Consider the following 18240-nt stretch of genomic DNA (forward strand, 5'->3'; position numbering starts at 1 on the left):
TATCCTTGGACCAATCTGGACCATATGTAACTTGTGTTATAGATGGTATGCCCACCCTCTTCTTGGTGGATACGGGCGCTTCGCGATCTACTCTCCGCACCAGTGACTTCCCCTCTCTCCCTCTAACGTCTGAAATTGTAAATGCAGTAGGGGTAGGCAACACTCCCATTCCCTATCCTGTCTCTTCACCTCTGTCTTTCTCTATCGGTCCTCTATCAGACCGTCATGTCTTCCTCCTCAGTCCTTGGTCGCCTGTTAACCTTTTGGGAAAGGATTTGCTGTGTAAATTAAACTGTACCATCTATTGCTCCCCGGATGGGGTATATTTGGATGTTCCCGGGCCACAATGAGGTTCTGGCGGTCTTACAGGAAGACACTCCAAACGGGGGATTGGACCCCCGGCCTTCCTTGTTGCAACAGGAATTGCTGGCTAAAGTTTCCTCCCTTAGACCACGCTAACCAGGTCGGGCGCATTGGGACTGCCCAACCTGTTAAGATCCATCTAAACCCAGCAAAGCCTCTTCCCAGGGTTCAGCAGTATCCTCTTTCAAAGCAAGCCGAAGAAGGAATTCGGCCAGTAATTGACTCCTTGATTCAACAAGGGGTTGTGATACCGACAACCAGTGAATGTAACACCCCCATTCTACCGGTCAAGAAACTGGGCAAGGAGACTTGGCGCTTTGTCCAAGATCTCCGTGCTGTCAATGCAGCCGTTCTCCCTGTTTTCCCCATTGTCCCTAATCCTGCGACCATTATCTCCTCTATTCCCTCTTCCGCCACTTATTTTACTGTTGTTGGTCTTTGTTCAGCTTTCTTTTCTATCCCTATACATGAAGATAGTCAGTATTTGTTTGCTTTCACCTATCAAGGGTTCCAATATACTTGGACCAGGCTGCACCCTGCGTTTTTGGACAAGTACCATCAGCATGTACTGCCCTCCCTAATTGGCTTCCAGATAATGAATACCAAAAGCTCCAAAACCTCCTCACTGCCTCAAGCATTCCTTCCACTGTTGCCCCCATCCCTGTGGTTTACCCAAACACCAATAGGCCTGTGTATTCTACCGAAATCCACTGGCCAAGACCCTCCCATCTCAGTGACCTGTTAGAGTTTTGTTGAAGAAATTTATTTTTTTCCATTCAAAATAGGTCTTATGAACGAACCATAGATGGAATGGTGGAAATAGAAATGTTTGACATTACTACCAATGAGCCCCAGAAATCAGAACGTAAAATTATTGGATTTTATAGAGGGGTAGATATGATGGCCATTCCTGGAATTTGTAAAACAGTAATTGGGAAGGGTCTCTATTGTTGTTTAATCACCCAACTAGTAGATGGTCAAATATATACCCAAAGACTCTGTTCTGTCACTAGGAATTTTACCTGTACTCAAATAATCCCCGTGACCACTAATGTGACCTGTATCCTGTTGCAATATGCCCCTTCCTATGCTCTTAATGTCAATGCCTCATGAAAATATATAAAGGTAACAGACCAGCAAATGTGGTATAAAACAATCCTGAGAAGAGATGAGTTAGGATACCGATGGACTATAATTAATGCCACGTTGGGGACCATCAGGTTCGTGCTGCCCTTATCTAGTTTTCAGGTCACCGCTATATATTAAAATTGCTCAAAAGGGGCTGCCCTCAAAATAGCTCAACAAAAGGCTTGGGTTTCTTCTAAAAAGAAAAGAGATTTAACTGAACATCTATGGGATGGGGCCAATAGTGTAGCTGCAATTTGTAATATCCACAAAGATCAACAACATGAGGAAAAGTTAGGTCAATTGGAAAAGGCCACTGGTTTTATTACAGGAGCACAGCTAACTCAGGTTCAGGCCGGGGTTGGTGAATTGCATATCATTTCCGCCCTTAGCTCTATAACTCAGAGGTTGCTGACAAAAGTGGTACTGAACGTCACTGAGGCTGGGAAGGCATTGCAGTGGGACTTGGCATGCTCAGAAGTTCAGGATTTCTTGAATGACCAGCTGACGGCCATTTGGAATGATCTCGAGCACCAGGCCTGGCCCACTGCCCTTACAGATACCTCAGGAGTACCATCTAATCTGTGGCCATGGAGACATACTTGGAGGTTTTCCGGGTGGCGGTGTGTACAGTCACAGTGTTCCTTCCAAGCATACGGACCTGTTACCGAATCCTGCCGGGTCCATGGGGAGGATGCATATGGGATTGGGTGATTTACCGAGACATTTGGGAAATCAAGCCACCTGGTATGCCTAGCTGATTTATAGTCAGTGCTCCTGAAATAACACCCAATATTTGGATCAAGATAGGAAACCAATGGACGTTTTGGCCACTGGAACCCCCACAGCTTCAATGTGTACGTAAACTCAAACCAGGGGAAATTGTTACGGTCTACGACTGTTTGTTGGGAGGGCATGGGACAAGGAACTCTCCTACAAGGAGAGATGCTCTTCCAGGCTAATAACAGTTGTGTATATGTTTCGGTCCATATCATACATGATGCCAATTTTAACCTCCCCACAACCGCAGGCAACCATGTTATCTACTGGCCTGCGGATAAAAAGTTGCAATCAACCCTCAGGTATCAAATGCCCTTTAACTGGACGACCTTAGTGCCTGACCGCTTCCGGAATCTGCTTTCATTGTTACCAGAGGTTCAAAAATTTTCTGATTTACAGGGACAAATTCACATCCTTGAAAATATATATCAGGTAGGAAAAGGTGCCTTTCAGACAGCCTATAGACTGTCTTCTTTGTGTACTAGTCAAGATGTGCTGTGTGCAGTAATTAAAATTATGCGTGAACCCCACCGTATTGTTGCAATAGGTGGATTGACTGCTGTATTAGGATTGCTTGCTTTAGGATTGTGCCTCTGCTATTGCTGTTGTAAGGGATATTGCTGTGCTTGTAATTTTTCTGCTAGGCCCAATGCAAGGGAGCAGGTGGCATTAATTATTGTTAATGAAATTTATGATAAAAGTTGAGATGAGAAAAGGGAAAAGGAAGAGGAGGAAATTACAGAGCTCATGAATATGGAAGTTTAGGCCAAGATGATGCCGAATAGGCATCAAAGGGGGGATTATAGTGGAAAAATTGCTAAGGCCTAAACTTTGGTTGGCTCGGGCCTGAACTTTGGTTCAGACCTGAGCATTAGTCAAGTTAACTGGAAGAAGGGGGTTTTGGAGAAAGGGGATTTTTGAAGGCAGGGTGAAGGAAAAGTACAAAAGCAGAACTATCTATAATCACAAGGCTTGTGATTCATAACTGCCCACCGTTAGTTTTAGGGGAAGCTTGTAACCGCAAAGGGCAAACTGAGAATAACAGGAAAGCTTGCTATGCTATATTCCCTTTTATGGAAAATGTATTCCAAATATGGCAGTAATGTTGATAAGAAAGTATGTATTACTAATTGTGGTTTTTTGCTATATAAGCTATTCAAAAATCTGTATTAACGGGGAAAACTGCCAGTTCGCTGGTACCCCCGTGCATGCTTGAGAATAAAGGGGCCTCAGGCGATTCTGATCCAAACACAACGCGTGGTCATTTTTTTCCCCACAACACCTGTTAACATGGCCCCTAATCACGCTTCCAGCATACCCAGTAGTGATGATGCAATTGAAGGGAGAAGTCCTACACCTGGACACATCTCTTCATTTCATAGATTGGGTGTTGGCTGGCTGACATCCACTGACGGATACTTCTCCTTAGCATTGAAAACATCCTAGCTTGCAGGAGAAAGGACTCTACCAGACCTACTTAAGCTGTTAAATAGAAGAGGTTCTCTCTCTAGGCATTGGAGAATTGTCTGTCTCCCTTGAAAGCACTGCTGGCTAGTATCCTGGAGTACTTAAAGTGTTTAGGCCTTTCCATAAGCTCCCTAAGAATGCACTTAGTGGCTATCTTTCCTCACTCTTCCCTTCTGGCAGGCCACATTGTCTTCTGTCATCTGACGGTGGCTAGATTTCTCAAGGGTCTACTTCATGTCTTACCACCAGTCAGAGACCCTCTGCCCTCCTGAGACCTCAAGGTTGTTTTAACAAGTTTAATAGGATCTCCTTTTTAGCATTTGGTGACCTGCTCTTTGTACCACCTATCCATGAAAACCGTCTTGTTAGTGGCCATAACCTCAGACAGAAGGGTAGAAAATATTCAAGCCCTTACAGCGAGGCCACCTTATGTAGTATTCCACAAGAACGAAATTACTTTAGAACCTCACCAAGGTTCTTATTTAAAGTGGTTTCTGATTTTAATCTTAATCAGGTGATCTGCCTCACACTACTTGGGGAGAAGCTAAACTTCACACCCTGGGTGTTGTCAGATCTCTGTCTTAGTGCTTGTCTACACCACTGCTCATTTGGTAACGAAAAGATTACCTAGTTTGTGTTAACATAGACCTATTTAAAGAGTTTTAGTTTGTGCCAGCAGCATCCACATGGTGGAGTTACAGCGCAGCATGCTACTACATGCTGCAGTTCACACTTTTAGTCTGAACTGTAGGGTTGTGTAGATATAGCCTTACTATCTAGACAGAACAGAGCCTTTGAGGAATTCTCTGAACTTGTTCCTAGCATTCTCGATCTCCACTCAATGATAGTGTCTAAATGGGTCACAGACTATATTAAAACATGCTAGGCAGTGACACATTTAAACCCCACTTGGGCAGGTTAGGACCAATTCCACTAGATCTCAGGGAGTCTCTACTTCTTCACTGTGATGTGTCCCAGTTTCAGAGATTTTTGAAGCAGCTACCTGGAACTCAGTTCACACCTTCACTCAGCACCACTCCTTGGTAGAGAGATCCAAATCCTACTTCATCGGATCTGTCCCGTAGTCATTACTTCAGTAAACTCAGAATACTCACCTCCAGGACTTGAGTTCAATTCTTGTGAGTCATCAGAAGGGAATACATGTGAGCAGTCACTCAGAGAAGAAAGAATGGTTACTTACCCCATGGTAATTGTGGTTCTTTGAGAAGTGGTTTCCACTTGGATTCCACGTTCTACTCTCCTTCCCCATCGCTTTGGAATCCTTGACAATCTGGATTCTGTTTTAGTGAAGGAACTGGAGAGCAGTTGTGTCTGCCCAGCCCTTTGTGTCCTTGGCTGTGGGGCTCTGGTGTGGCCCCAACAGACACTGCTATTCACAAGATTCTGATCTCAATCCATCAGGCACATGCACACCAGAAGTGGAATACATGTAAACAACACATCTTGAAGACCCACAGTTAGTGTGGGGTAAGTAACCATTTTTCCATCTGGGTTCTGTCAGTTGCCTTGAGATATTTTTTTTTCTTGTATGGCTTTCTGGTTATGTTTAACATTGGCAGTCCAGACGTGACATGTCCGTTATCGTACAGACCATGGCTGGTGTTTCATCTGACCTCCAGTAGGAGAGAACAGGCAGAGGAGAGATTGCAGAGGTATGACAACCTGTCCTGACTCTGTAGTGGCAGTTTTGTACCAGTACTGACATACCTACTGCAGATTGACAGCCAGTGCAATAATAGTGAGAGGGGATCTTCATACAGAGCTTAAAGAACACAAAACCTGACTCAGGGCTAGTATACACATAGTTTTTGTATCATTTTAGAAACTAATATAGTTAATGTGGCACTACTCCTTCATGTGGGCACAGCTGTACTGACATGAGGATTTTTACATTGGTATAGTTTATTTCTATAAATATACAGGAATTTTAAAGTTTCTAAGCCAATACAGTAGTACAAAATCTGTATATAGAAAAGTCTCGGTATTTCAATAGATTGAAATGTTGTGCTGAACTGGAAGTTCTTCTTCAAGTAATGTCCCAATAGGAGCTCCGCTGTAGGTGTGCTTGCGTCCCTGCATGGTGATTGGAGAACTTTGGTAGCAGTGTCTGTTAGGCCCCCACATCCGTTGTCCTTTCTCATGCCCTGCCATAAGGCTAGCCAGCGTGCATGGGCAAACCCCTGTCAGTTCCTTCTCAGCTTCCCCGGCTAGAGACTGAGCCATTAGCAATCTATTTGTGATTGTTAGCTTCTTTAGCATTTCTAGTAGTTAGTCTCCGTAGTATTAGTTGTAGTTTTTTCTCTTTATTTTCTCTTACCCCCTTCCAAACTTCACTTTTCCCCCTTTTTTGTCAGGTTTCCTTTTCCCCAACAGGGTATGGGCTTCAAGAAGTGCTTCTCTTGCAAAGAGACAGGTTTCAGAGTGGTAGCCGTGTTAGTCTGTATCAGCAAAAACAACGAGGAGTACTTGTGGCACCTTAGAGACTAACAGATTTATTTGGGCATAAGCTTTCGTGGGCTAAAACCCACTTAATCAGATGCATGGAGTGGAAAATACAGTAGAAAGATATATATATACACAGAGTACATGAAAAGATGGGGGTCACCTTACCAATTTTAACAAGACAGTTCAATTAAAGTGAGATATTATCAGCGGGAGGAAAAATTACTTTTGTAGTGGTAATCGGGGTGGCCCATTTCAAACAGTTGACAAGAAGGTGTGAGTAACAGTAGGGGGGAAAATTAGCGTGGGGAAATAGTTCTTAGTTTGTGTAATGACCCATCCACTCCCAGTCTTTATTCAGGCCTAATTTGATGGTGTCCAGTTTGCAAATTAATTCCAGTTCTGCAGTTTCTCATTGGAGTCTGTTTTTGAAGTTTTTGTTGTTGAAGAATTGCCACTTTTAAGTCTGTAATTGGGTTCTGTCAGTTGCCTTGAGATTTTTTTTTTCTTGTATGGCTTTCTGGTTATGTTTAACGTTGGCAGTCCAGACCTGACATGTCTGTTATCGTACAGAGCATGGCTAGTGTTTCATCTTCACCTTCTCTTTCCATCTTTAATTGGCCTCCAGTAGGAGAGGACAGGCAGAGGAGAGCTTGCAGAGGTAATTTGACAAAAATGAATTTAAGCACAAAGGGTTTATTACTCGAGGACTGTTACAATTATGACTGGTAAATAAGCGGACCAAAAAACAGAAAATCAAAGAACCAGAATTCGTATGTCAGAAATTAGGCCTAATTGGTAGACAAAATAATGAGAATGGTCTGTATTGCTCCCTTTTGGGGTCCTTAAAAGAGACTTTGGGAAAGAACGGAAGGAGCATTTTTACCACCAGAGTGGCTGCAGCGGAAGGAATGTTGCTGTGACATCAGACCTTGATACTCCAGTGGGAACACTTGACCATGATTGCTGCACCAGCGAGAACTCCAACCTGATATATATGAGATTCTTCTCTGTCTTCCCCTCCCTCCTGTGCTCCTTTCTGCCCTACTGTGCTCTCTCTCTCTTCCCCCTCCCTTCTTCCCCCCCAGATCCTGAAATCAACTATATTGTATGGGACAGTACAATAAAATAAGTTGGTCCATCCAGCTCTGTCCAGCTTAAGAAGGAGAGGGACCTGAGCAGACCAACCAGATGATGTCTCTAACCAGCCATCCAGTATTATGAGAACATCAACAAAAGTCATATTTCCACCACCTTTGTTGTCCTATCTCTTGTCTCCATTCAGTGTCTGTCAGTTTTATCTAATGCAGGAAACTGACTATCACTCTCAATTGAGAACTAAAAAATAGAACTATCCTGTACTCCCCCACCAAGGAGCACTGTTTGATTGAATAAGAAACTGTCAGCCCCAGGGTTGGAGGGCTTCAGCTGTGAGCTCTGAATGGGGCTGACAGCTCGGACTGTCAGCCACAGTGCGGGGGGCACTAGCTGTGAGCCTCACACAGGGCTGACAGTGGGACTCCAGCTCTGAGCCCTGTATGGGGCTGACAGCCAACAGGTGATGTAAGTAATGCAGTGTCTACATGGATACTGCGTTACCCTAACTACATTGACCACTCGCGGACGTGAATTTAAGTTGATGTAATGGTGACTTACATCAGTGGGAGCTTTAGTGTAGACACTTACAGAGTTAGGTTAACTTAAGATGCCTTATGTCAACCTAACTCTCTGGTGTAGACCAGGCCTTAATCAGGTCTACTCTAGAGCAACTAATTAGAGTTGCAGTGACCAGAGTGTTGGATCAGCTGCTGTTGCCCAGCGCTCTGTCACACTCCCCACTACCAGAGCCTTTCCCTGGTGACAAAGTCTTTGACTGTAGCGAGAAAAAGCTCCAGCAGTGGGAGGCAACAGAACACTACACTGCCAAAGATAGCAATATAGACATGGGAGACGTTGTTTAGGTATGTAGAGACCTGTATAGGATATACACTGTAGGCTTCAGATGTGTAGTGCACTCTGCTCTGCTAAGCAGTACCTCACCATCTACACTGCTGTTATGCCCGTGCTAGTTGGCATTCAGTGTCTGTACTGTACACACTGCCGTAAGTGTGGACCCTTTATCACATGTGCTGGACACCCTTGCATCGCATTTTGATTGCCTCATTTATTACAAACTTAGTCTCTGCAGTTATCCTTTCATCTTGTCTGTATATCTTGGTACCTTTTGCTGCTTGCTATCACTTTTATTTGTGAGGCACCTTTCACTAGACCTACAAATATCCATTGTTCTTTGCAAGCTCAAATCCATTTCTAGTAATCATTTTGTTTTGACATGGCTGTCAATATGCCACCAGTAATTTACTCTATAATTATTGCACCTGCTAACTGTTCAAATTCACATGACTTAGATTCATTAAGTAGGCCTTTATTCTAATGATTAATGGTTCCCTGTGGTAGCTTATAAAGAAAATAAGTCCTGCACAAGTGACATTTTTAATTGAGATACAGTATTCTTGAAATTTCTGAATGATGTAATCTAGTAGTCTGTATTCTCTTTCATGCTCCTGTTGGAATCAGTTGTAGATTGGAAGTATCTCTGGACCTGCTACATGTAGATGTGTGGAGGAGATCACTTTCCTGGATCTATGTTTAATGCCTCTTGCATCCAGGAAAATTTGGAAATACTGCAACTTTCTTCATCAATTTTCTGCAAGGCTCCCTTCTAGACTAATGGATTCAGGTGCCTTCATTTGCACCATTATTGTTGGAGATTTAGTTTATTTCTGGTATCATGTAATGAAGGATGAAATGAACTGATAAAATTGTTTATTTCATTTCCCATCTTGTGACATGGTAAGGATTACAAGAAGTTAATACCCTTGTTACGTAACTGGGGTCAGTATCCACCAACTTCAGTATTTTATAATTAGTTTGGTTCTGTTTGCTGTGATATTAAAAAGCTGAACTAATTACTGAACAACTTTTAAAATTAGGAATTCCATTGACAGCATGGGCCAAATGCTATTCTCACACTTCAAACAGGTTCCACTAAAGTTAGTGTCAGTCTCTCTGTCCACCTCTCTATCTACTTTTATCTAAGGGCTTGTCTACATGGCAAGTTACTGTGCTGCAAGCCAGAATGTAAATCTACAGCACACCAGCTTGTTGTGTAGACAAGTCATAAATATTTATAATGTGCTTATCACTGCTGTGTTTGAACATTGCCAAAATGATCAAAAAATACGATTAGTATTCTGACGTGCTGTGAAAGGGGTGTACATGTGTTTGGAGAACAGAATTTCTCTTTAATTGATGGAATTTGTGAGGGCTTAGACTCAACTTGATGGCATTTCTCTGTTTGGATATAATGTAATAACTTTTGAACCCCCTGTCCAATCAATTCATGCATTTCAGGGAATGTTCTAGACATCTATTGATTTTGGTTTTAAAAAAAAAAGGAGAAAATGAGGGGCACCACAGAGCTGCTGGCATGTGGGAAGGGGGATCATACAGAACTCCTGGCAGGGGGAAATGGGGGACCTGGTATGAGGTGGAATACAAGAGCATATAGGTCCTGGGATAGGGGTGGGAATTGGGTACCTTACCATACAGGGGAGTAGGGGGCACATAGAGCTGCCTCTGACATGTAGAGAGAAGAGGAGAATAGTGGGGAAGGAAGAAATATGGGGAACACAGTGGTCCTGGAATTGAGGGGGATGGCCTATGGCATGCAGAGGGAAAGAGGGAATGGGAGGCACACAGAGTCCCTAACATGAGTGGGAAAAATGGGGGGAGGAATGGGGAACGCACAGAGGCCCTGTCATGGGGAGGGAAGTTGCAGGGAGTCCCTGAAACAGAGGACAATAGGAGGATGTCACTCAGGGAGCTTCTGAGCATGACTGGAGGAAGGCAAGGAACCCCTGGTATATGAAATAAGATCAGGCTGCAGAAGCAACAAAGTGTGTGACCTTCTAATATATAATAAATGTTGGGAGGTGACTATGGTGAAAATAGTTTAAGAACATGTGCAAAATACAACCCTTATGTAACTCCATGGAAGTCAGTTGAGTTACTCACGGATGCACATGGCCCCATGTTTGCATTAAATCCTCTAAATTTGTGAGCATTTTGCCAGACTCTTAATACACTTAATGCAAAATTCATTTCATATACAATACCAATTTGTCTATTCGTTAGAAACCTATATTAGGTTAAAATAATCCATCAATTTATTTAGGGTCTGTTCTAGAGAATTACTGAGTAATTGCAGTTCTCCTTGAAATCATGAATAGAAGCTGTGGCTGTTTAGCATTTTCAAGATGAGGCCCTTAAATTGTGGCTGCATTCATAAATCCTAATCTCTGCTTATAGAAGTGAACTAGAAGTGTTAAATTCTTGTTTGTTACCTTAAATACAGAAGCAAGACAAAACTGTTTATGGTTTTATATGTGATGGAGGGAGGTAATTAGATTTTTTTTTTAATGTTTTGATCTAGACAGATGTATCCTGACCTTAAAGATAATCTGAAGGAGTTCAGAAAACACCTAATTGAAAGTACTAATAATTTGGAACCTTTGAAGATCTGGGAGCTGCAAGGTATATATTTAGTATGCTATGTTCGTTTGTTTGTGAGTTGACACTCATTTTGTTTAATTCTTCTTTGCTGTATTGGTGATTATAAAAACTATAACAAAAACTACTTTTATTCTTCAAGTGCTTGTCCCTATGTGTAATGGACTTTAGGTTGCACATGCATTCTAGGACCTGGAGATATTTCCCTAGCAGTGTCCATCTGGTCCATGCCTACACCTCTGCCACCTCAGGCTCTGTACCAGGGAAATGAAGGGAGCTGCTGGTCTGCAATAAGGTTCCTCCTTACTGCTCTTGGGAGCTTCAGGGTTCATGCTGACTTTGTAGCATTTCTCTGTAAATAGTTTTATTATTTTATAGTTAATTAGTTATGAGATAGTTATATGGGTTTGGTTCCCTAATTCTTGGAACCACCCATCCAGCGTTGGGAGTGGTATCTGTATATGCTTGCGCACACACCCAATCACCCCAACCCTGATTCTGTTCATTTGCGGGAGAGTATGCCAATGACCCCCAGCTTTAAAAGTTGTATCAAGGGTCACAAGCCCTTCCAGATCACATACTATCAGGATGCGTGTGTACTGCCTGGGGAAAACTAATGTCCCTTCTAGGTGGAGGATGTTCTTGTCATTCTGGAGTAGAACCAAGCAGCTGAGTGGGATATGAGTCAACAGTGTGCTCTTATGAGTCAACAATGTGCTCTTGTTGCCAAGAAGGCTAACGGCATTTTGGGCTGTATAAGTAGGGGCATTGCCAGCAGATCGAGGAACGTGATCGTTCCCCTTTATTCGACATTGTTGAGGCCTCATCTGGAGTACTGTGTCTAGTTTTGGGCCCCACACTACAAGAAGGATGTGGAAAAATTGGAAAGAGTCCAGCGGAGGGCAACAAAAATGATTAGGGGTCTGGAGCACATGACTTATGAGGAGAGGCTGAGGGAACTGGGATTGTTTAGTCTCCAGAAGAGAAGAATGAGGGGGGGATTTTATAGCTGCTTTCAACTACCTGAAGGGGAGTTCCAAAGAGGATGGAGCTCGGCTGTTCTCAGTGGTGACAGATGACAGAACAAGGAGCAATGGTCTCAAGTTGCAGTGGGGGAGGTCTAGGTTAGATATTAGGAAACACTATTTCACTAGGAGGGTGATGAAGCACTGGAATGCATTACCTAGGGAGGTGGTTGAGTCTCCTTCCTTGGAGGTTTTTAAGGCCCGGCTTGACAAAGCCCTGGCTGGGATGATTTAGTTGGGAATTGGTCCTGCTTTGAGCAGGGGGTTGGACTAGACGACCTCCTGAGGTCCCTTCCAACCCTGATATTCTATGATTCTATGATTCTGAAGGTTCCTTCATGAAGGCAGGAAAAACCTGTGGCTGAGAAGCGCCCTTGCCTGAAGGAGGTAGGAGTGGCTCCTCTTCTCTGGTCTGGGGCAGTTCTAAGACTTCCACCCTTCCTCCCCCTGGCTCCAAGTGATTCAGGAGAGCAGAGCAAGGGCAGGCAGGGAGAAGAGAGACATAAACATTCCCACTAGCACAATAAGGAAAATTCTCTTCCAAGCCCTCTAAGAAGAGGCAGAAGTCCCCATCCTGTACCAGGTCATCAGGGAACTTCATGTTCTGGAGTGGGACCATCTGGTACTTGGAGGGACTGGACCAGGGCTTCTTCAAAGGGCAAAACTCCATCACTCTCCAGTATTGGGACTGATACCTTGGCACACAAGTCAACCACATTGTCACCGCCAGATCTGGCACCCTCTACTGAACAGCTTGAGTCAAGGAAATGACCCCATCTATTCTGGCTTGTGTCTTGGCACCAGATTACCTCATGGTGCTCCAGGAATTGGAGCACCGGTATTCTCTAGAGCATAGTGCCTGGTACCAATCTCTGTGCAGAACCCCTCTCCATCTCTGTCTTCCAGTAAGGGTGGAACCAGACTGTCACTGGTACTGTTGATGAGTAGAGGCAAGTCATCACCACCTTTTCCAGTACCGAGAGCTCTCCCATTGAACCATGGTTCCAAGTCCTCTGAGTAAGAAGAGGGCTGTGGGAGACACCCGTCCCCAGAATATGCTCCAAGGGATCCCTTGAGGTTATTGAGCCCAGTCAGACTGTCCGGAATCTCCAGGATCTCATGCCACTCCAATATGAAAAGGTACTCGCCCTGGACCAAGAGGCTATGAGATTACCCAGTGGTAGTACTGGGGCCCAGAAGATCCGTCAGAATACCGCCAAATGTACCCATGTTGTGGGACTTGGGACCCAAGGAGATCCAGGGTTCCCAGAGATGGGGAAGAGCATCTTCGCTTCCTCAAGAGGTACAACAATAGCAGCATGAGGAAGAGGAACAGAAGGACACCTAACCAGTGACCTTGTCCTCCCCTTCTCCATGTAATGTCCTGATGAGCCAGACCTTCCAAACTTAAAAGGGTGACAGTCACTACAGATCTCTCTGGAAGAGGGGAAGCCCTGCACAGATTGCTGGACATCTTTCATAGCTCGGACTGAGTAGAGTGGCACTTCGATTAACAAGGCCATGCTTCAAACCACCAAGACACTTTTCCACTGTTCCACCAATATCCATGTGGACTGAAAGAGGTATTTCAAATCTGTGCAGGGGTCAGAGTACCTATTCTCTTAGCCACCTCCCAACTCTTTGATAGTGTTAGTGGCCACCAAATACAGAAGACTGAGACAGGCCAGGTCTGTGCTGCTTGAGAAAGAAGTGAAGAGGCTAGACCTCGTTGGGAGAAAGATATATTCCTTAGCCTCCCTGAAGTTTCAGGTCTCAAACTGCCAAGTGTTGAAGATCATATGGTTTTACTATCTAACACAAATTAGCAGGTTTCACCTATAAGGTGTCCCAGGACATTAGAGACCAGTCCCAGATCCTGATTGACATGGGAAAGCTGTTGGCTAGATTGGCCCTGCAGGCAGAAAGGCCCATGGTCACAGAGGTGGCAATGAAATGTTCTTCATGGCTCTCTTCTTCAGGAACCCAAAGGAAGTACAAACAACAGTGGAGGACCTTCTGTTTTAGTGCACCAAACTGTTTAGCACAAAGATGAATGAATCTCTCCATTCATTGAAAGACTCCTAAGCCATGCATTGATCACTGGGTATTTACACACCTGCAATTAAAAGAAAATCTAGTAAGCCACAGTTTAGACAGAGACCAGTCCCACTGGCTTTTTATTCCCAATGGCAGTATGAACCACCACACAAGCATCCAAGGGTGGATAGGAAGGGTGCTGAATAGCAGTCGTCCTTCACTTCCCAACCAATGCCACCTCCGAAATAGGCATTTTGATTGGACTTTCAAGAGCCGCACATCAGCTGTGTCAACGGCTCTAGACAACCCCTCTCCTCTTTCCCCTCCGTTTGGAAGCCAACTTTCCCAATACCTATCTGCCTGGACAGAAATCACGATGGACAGATGAATACTAGATGGCCTTTCTTTGGGATAAGCCATCCAGTTCTCTTTCCTCCCCAAGCCCCTCTCCTGCTCCCCATCTTCCTTTGGGGACTCCACTCACAAGAGGATCTTACTGCAGCCGGTAGAGACACTTCTTAAACTAGGAGTGGTAGAACTAGTACCTCAGCAATAAGGCAAAAGGGATTCTACTCAAGGTACTTCCTCATCCCCAAAAAGATTCATTCTGAACCTGAGGGAACTAAACAAGTTCATCCACTACCTAAATTTCAGAATGGTGACCGTGAATGCAATTATTCCTTCTTTAGATCCAGAAAATTGGTTCACGGCCCTCAATCTCAAAGACACCTACTTTCATGTGAACATTCATTTGGCACACCTAAGATTCCTGAGGTTTGTGTTGAACAATGCTACAACTACAGGATTCTCTCCTTGGGACTCTTGACAGTGCTCAGAATATTTACCACTGTTGGTAGTGGCAGCTCACAGTTGCTGACAAGAGGCGATGGTATATACCCTTACTTAGACATTTGGCTCTAAAAGGAACAATCTTACCAGGAAACATGAGGAGCAACCACCATGCTTGCAGGCCTATTCAAGGGGCTGGGTCTCAGGGTGAACCTGAAGAAGTCCACCCTGAAAATCACACAATCGATAGAATTTATTGGGGTGAGGCTGGACGGCCAGAACATACTTACTAGACAATTGCTTCCTCTCCATTATCGGACTCATACAGCACTTCCTGATGAGCCCCAGGACGTCCTTAAGGTCCTGCCTGACACTTTGGGTTATATAGATGCAAGCATCTTTGTGTCCCCATTTTCAAAGCTTCATCTCAAATGTCTGAGAACTTGGTTATGGACCATGTACACCACAGGCAAGCACAGTCTTGACTTGCTAGTCATGGTTCTCCAGAGGATCTTAATCTCCCTTATTTGTTGGGAGGACAGACTTCACCAGCATGGGGGTGCTGTGGCCATGGATGCATCCCTTATAGTTGGGGAGCCCACATGGAGAGACAGGTAATGCAGTCTGTGTTCCACAACATGTTGGAACTGAGAGCAGTCAGGCTGGCCTGTGAGCAATCCCTTTCCCACATCTGCAGTCCAGTTATTATTGGACAACATGATGGAAGTCTACATCAACAAGCAAGGAGGAGAATGCTTCTCACAGCTTTGTGGAGGCCATTGCCCTTTAGAACTGATGCATACCTATGCTGATTATTCTAACTACCATCCATCTGCTAGGAATCCAAAACATCCTGGCAGACTCTCTAAGCAGACATTTCTCCACAGAACACAAGTGGGAGCTGCATGACCCAACTCTACGGGAAGTGTTACGGATATGGGGTCTCCCATCCACAGAACTCTTTGCATCACATGTGTATAACAAGTGCAAGGAGTTCTACTTCAGAGGGGATTGTAGCCCAGGCTCTTTGGGCAATGCTTTTCTCATACAATGGTTGGGAGCCCTGAGGTACGCATTCTCCTACTTCCCTTATTACCATGGATACTGAGCAAAATCAGACAGGACAAGGTGCAAATCATTTTCATAACAATGAGTTGGGCCTAACAGTTCTGGTATTCTATGTTATTGCACCTATCAGCCCGATCTCCTCTTTGCCTCTCTTTGATGCAACAGCTTTTACCTCAGGAGAAGGGGAGGACTTACCACCCTAACCCAATCATGCTTTGCCCGAGGGCATGACATTTGTCTGGATGTCAGAATTAGAAAGGGCCTATTCAGCTGATTTCTCGGCTATCCTAGGCAGAAGAAAAAAGAATTCTACCAGGAAGGGTTACGCAACAAAGTAGAAAAGGTTTTTGTTTTGGTGTGACCTATGAGGAATTTCCCTTTTACCAGTCAAGATTCTGGATGTGCTGGACTAACTATTATCCTTAAAATTCATGAGACTGTCTCTTAGTTCTCTAAGGACACACCTGGTGGCCATTAGCATGTCATCTGCCAGTAGATGCCAACTCTGTATTTTCTCACCCAGTCATTTCCCGTTTCCCGAAGTGTATAATTAGAGTCTTAGCTTTTCTGCCAAAACCTGGGACTTGAACCTAAGTCCTGTCTAAGCCTCTCTTTGAGCTTCTGGTAACCTGATCTCTGCTACAGCTTTCTATGAAGATAGCAGTTTTGGTTGTAAACCATTGTCTGGAAGGGTTGGGAGCTAGGGGTGCTCATGGTAGATCCATACAGTTTTCCGCACAGATGAGGCATTTTTAACAGTGAGAGTAATTAACCATTTTATCTAGAGTTGTGGTGCATTCTCCATCATTGATCATTTTCAAATCAAGATTGGGAGCTTTGCTAAAAGATATGCTCCAGGAGTTATTGAGGAAGTTATGCTATGCAAGAGGTCAGAGTGATGATCATGATGGTCCCTTCTGGCCTTGGAATCTATGAATCCATGAAACTGCATCCAAAGTTCATCCAGAAGGTGGTGCTGAACTTTCTTATCAACCATAGTATCCATTTAACAATGTTCTACCCTACTGAAATGCAGTTTGAATTGAATTATAAATCATTGTAGAACTGTGGTTTTCCCTCTTACTGTTTCTAATAATGTTGAGCAGGAGTAGGTCAGAGGTAGTGTCATTGTAACATATAATCTATTACTTTTATCACACTTATCATATGTTAAGAATGTGAGAAGTTGACTGTAATGCTTAGAGAAGATAATAATTTTTTTACATATGATTGTAAAGTTTATACAATCTGGATGTGTGTGATGATGATAGGTGATCACTCGTGACCGAGTATGATCATCTTCCATGGGAGTTATGGGTCCTCAGGTGGCTAATAAGGCCAATCCTTGAACCACAAGTTCTATTACAATGAGGGCAGATGTTTTCAGGCTCAGCAGGAGGCTGTTGACCATGACTGGAGACCAGTCTCTCCTTCCTCCTGCGCTTCTTGTCCTCTTCAGCTTGTCAGCGAGCAAGTTCAAAATGCAGGGGACCATCATTTAGGACTTCACTCCATTTTAAGCGATCCTGGGCAAGTGTCTCCCAAGTATCAATGTCAATATTACCTTTTTTTAGGTTGTCCCTCAGCAAGTCCTTATAACGCTTCCGTTGTCCACCCATGTTATGTACCCATCTTTCAGCTGAGAGAACAGGACCTGTTTTGGGAGGTGATAGTCTGGCATCTGGACAACATGACCAGTCCAGCGGAATTGCTGACGGATGATCATTGCCTCGATACTGATGGTCTTTGCCTCTTCCAGAACACTATTATTGGTGCGCCTGTCTTCCCATTTGATCTTCAGAATCTTACGAAGGCAGCGTTGATGGTGCCTCTCAAGGACTTTCAAGTGGTGTCTATAGGTTGTCCAAGTTTTGGACCCATACAACAGTGTTGGGAGAATAACAGCTTGATAAACAAGGAGCTTGGTGTCTGTTCAAATGTCGTGATCTTCAAAGACCCTGTGCCGTAAAGGAGAAAAAGCTACACTGGCACAGCTCAGGCAATGTTGAATTTCTGCATCAATATCTGCCTTGGATGAAAGATGACTTCCAAGGTAGAGGAAATGATCGACATTCTCCAGTGCCACTCCATTGATTTTGATAGATAGGGCATAGATGAGATACCTCATTTGGAGAGGGTTGATGGAGCACTTTAGTCTTCTTGATATTAAGAGTGAGACCAAAATATGCGTAAGCATCGGCAAACATATTCAACATCATTTGAAGATCTTTCTCAGAGTCGGCAAAGATTGCGTTGTCATCAGCATACTGAAGTTCCACAATAGATGTTGTGGAAATCTTACTCCTGGCTTTCACCCTGCTAAGTCTGAACAGCTTTCCATTCTGTAAGTGATTTCAACGCCAGCTGTAAACTTCCCAGCAATTAGATAAAGAATGATGGCAATAAAAACCACAAACATGGTTGGAGCGATGATACAGCCCTGTTTGACTCCTGTGTGTACTTTGAAAGGTTCACTCTGAGAGCCAGTGCTGCTCAGAACTGTCACATTCATGTTATCATGAAGCAATTTTAGGACATTGATGTATTTATC

The 18240-nt window shown here is 43.9% G+C and overlaps 1 protein-coding gene across 1 annotated transcript in view; it reads left to right on the forward strand.

Annotated features, from left to right (window-relative positions):
- UGGT2 (UDP-glucose glycoprotein glucosyltransferase 2) overlaps nt 1-18240 on the forward strand; it is a 267640-nt gene that overhangs the window by 43798 nt on the left and 205602 nt on the right. The window contains exon 8 of the mRNA XM_065407070.1: nt 10694-10794. Within this exon, the coding sequence (XP_065263142.1) occupies nt 10694-10794 (101 nt within the window). The remainder of the gene's footprint in view (nt 1-10693; nt 10795-18240) is intronic.

The sequence above is a fragment of the Emys orbicularis genome, chromosome 1, assembly GCF_028017835.1.
Source record: "Emys orbicularis isolate rEmyOrb1 chromosome 1, rEmyOrb1.hap1, whole genome shotgun sequence".
NCBI classification, from domain to species: Eukaryota; Metazoa; Chordata; order Testudines; family Emydidae; genus Emys; species Emys orbicularis.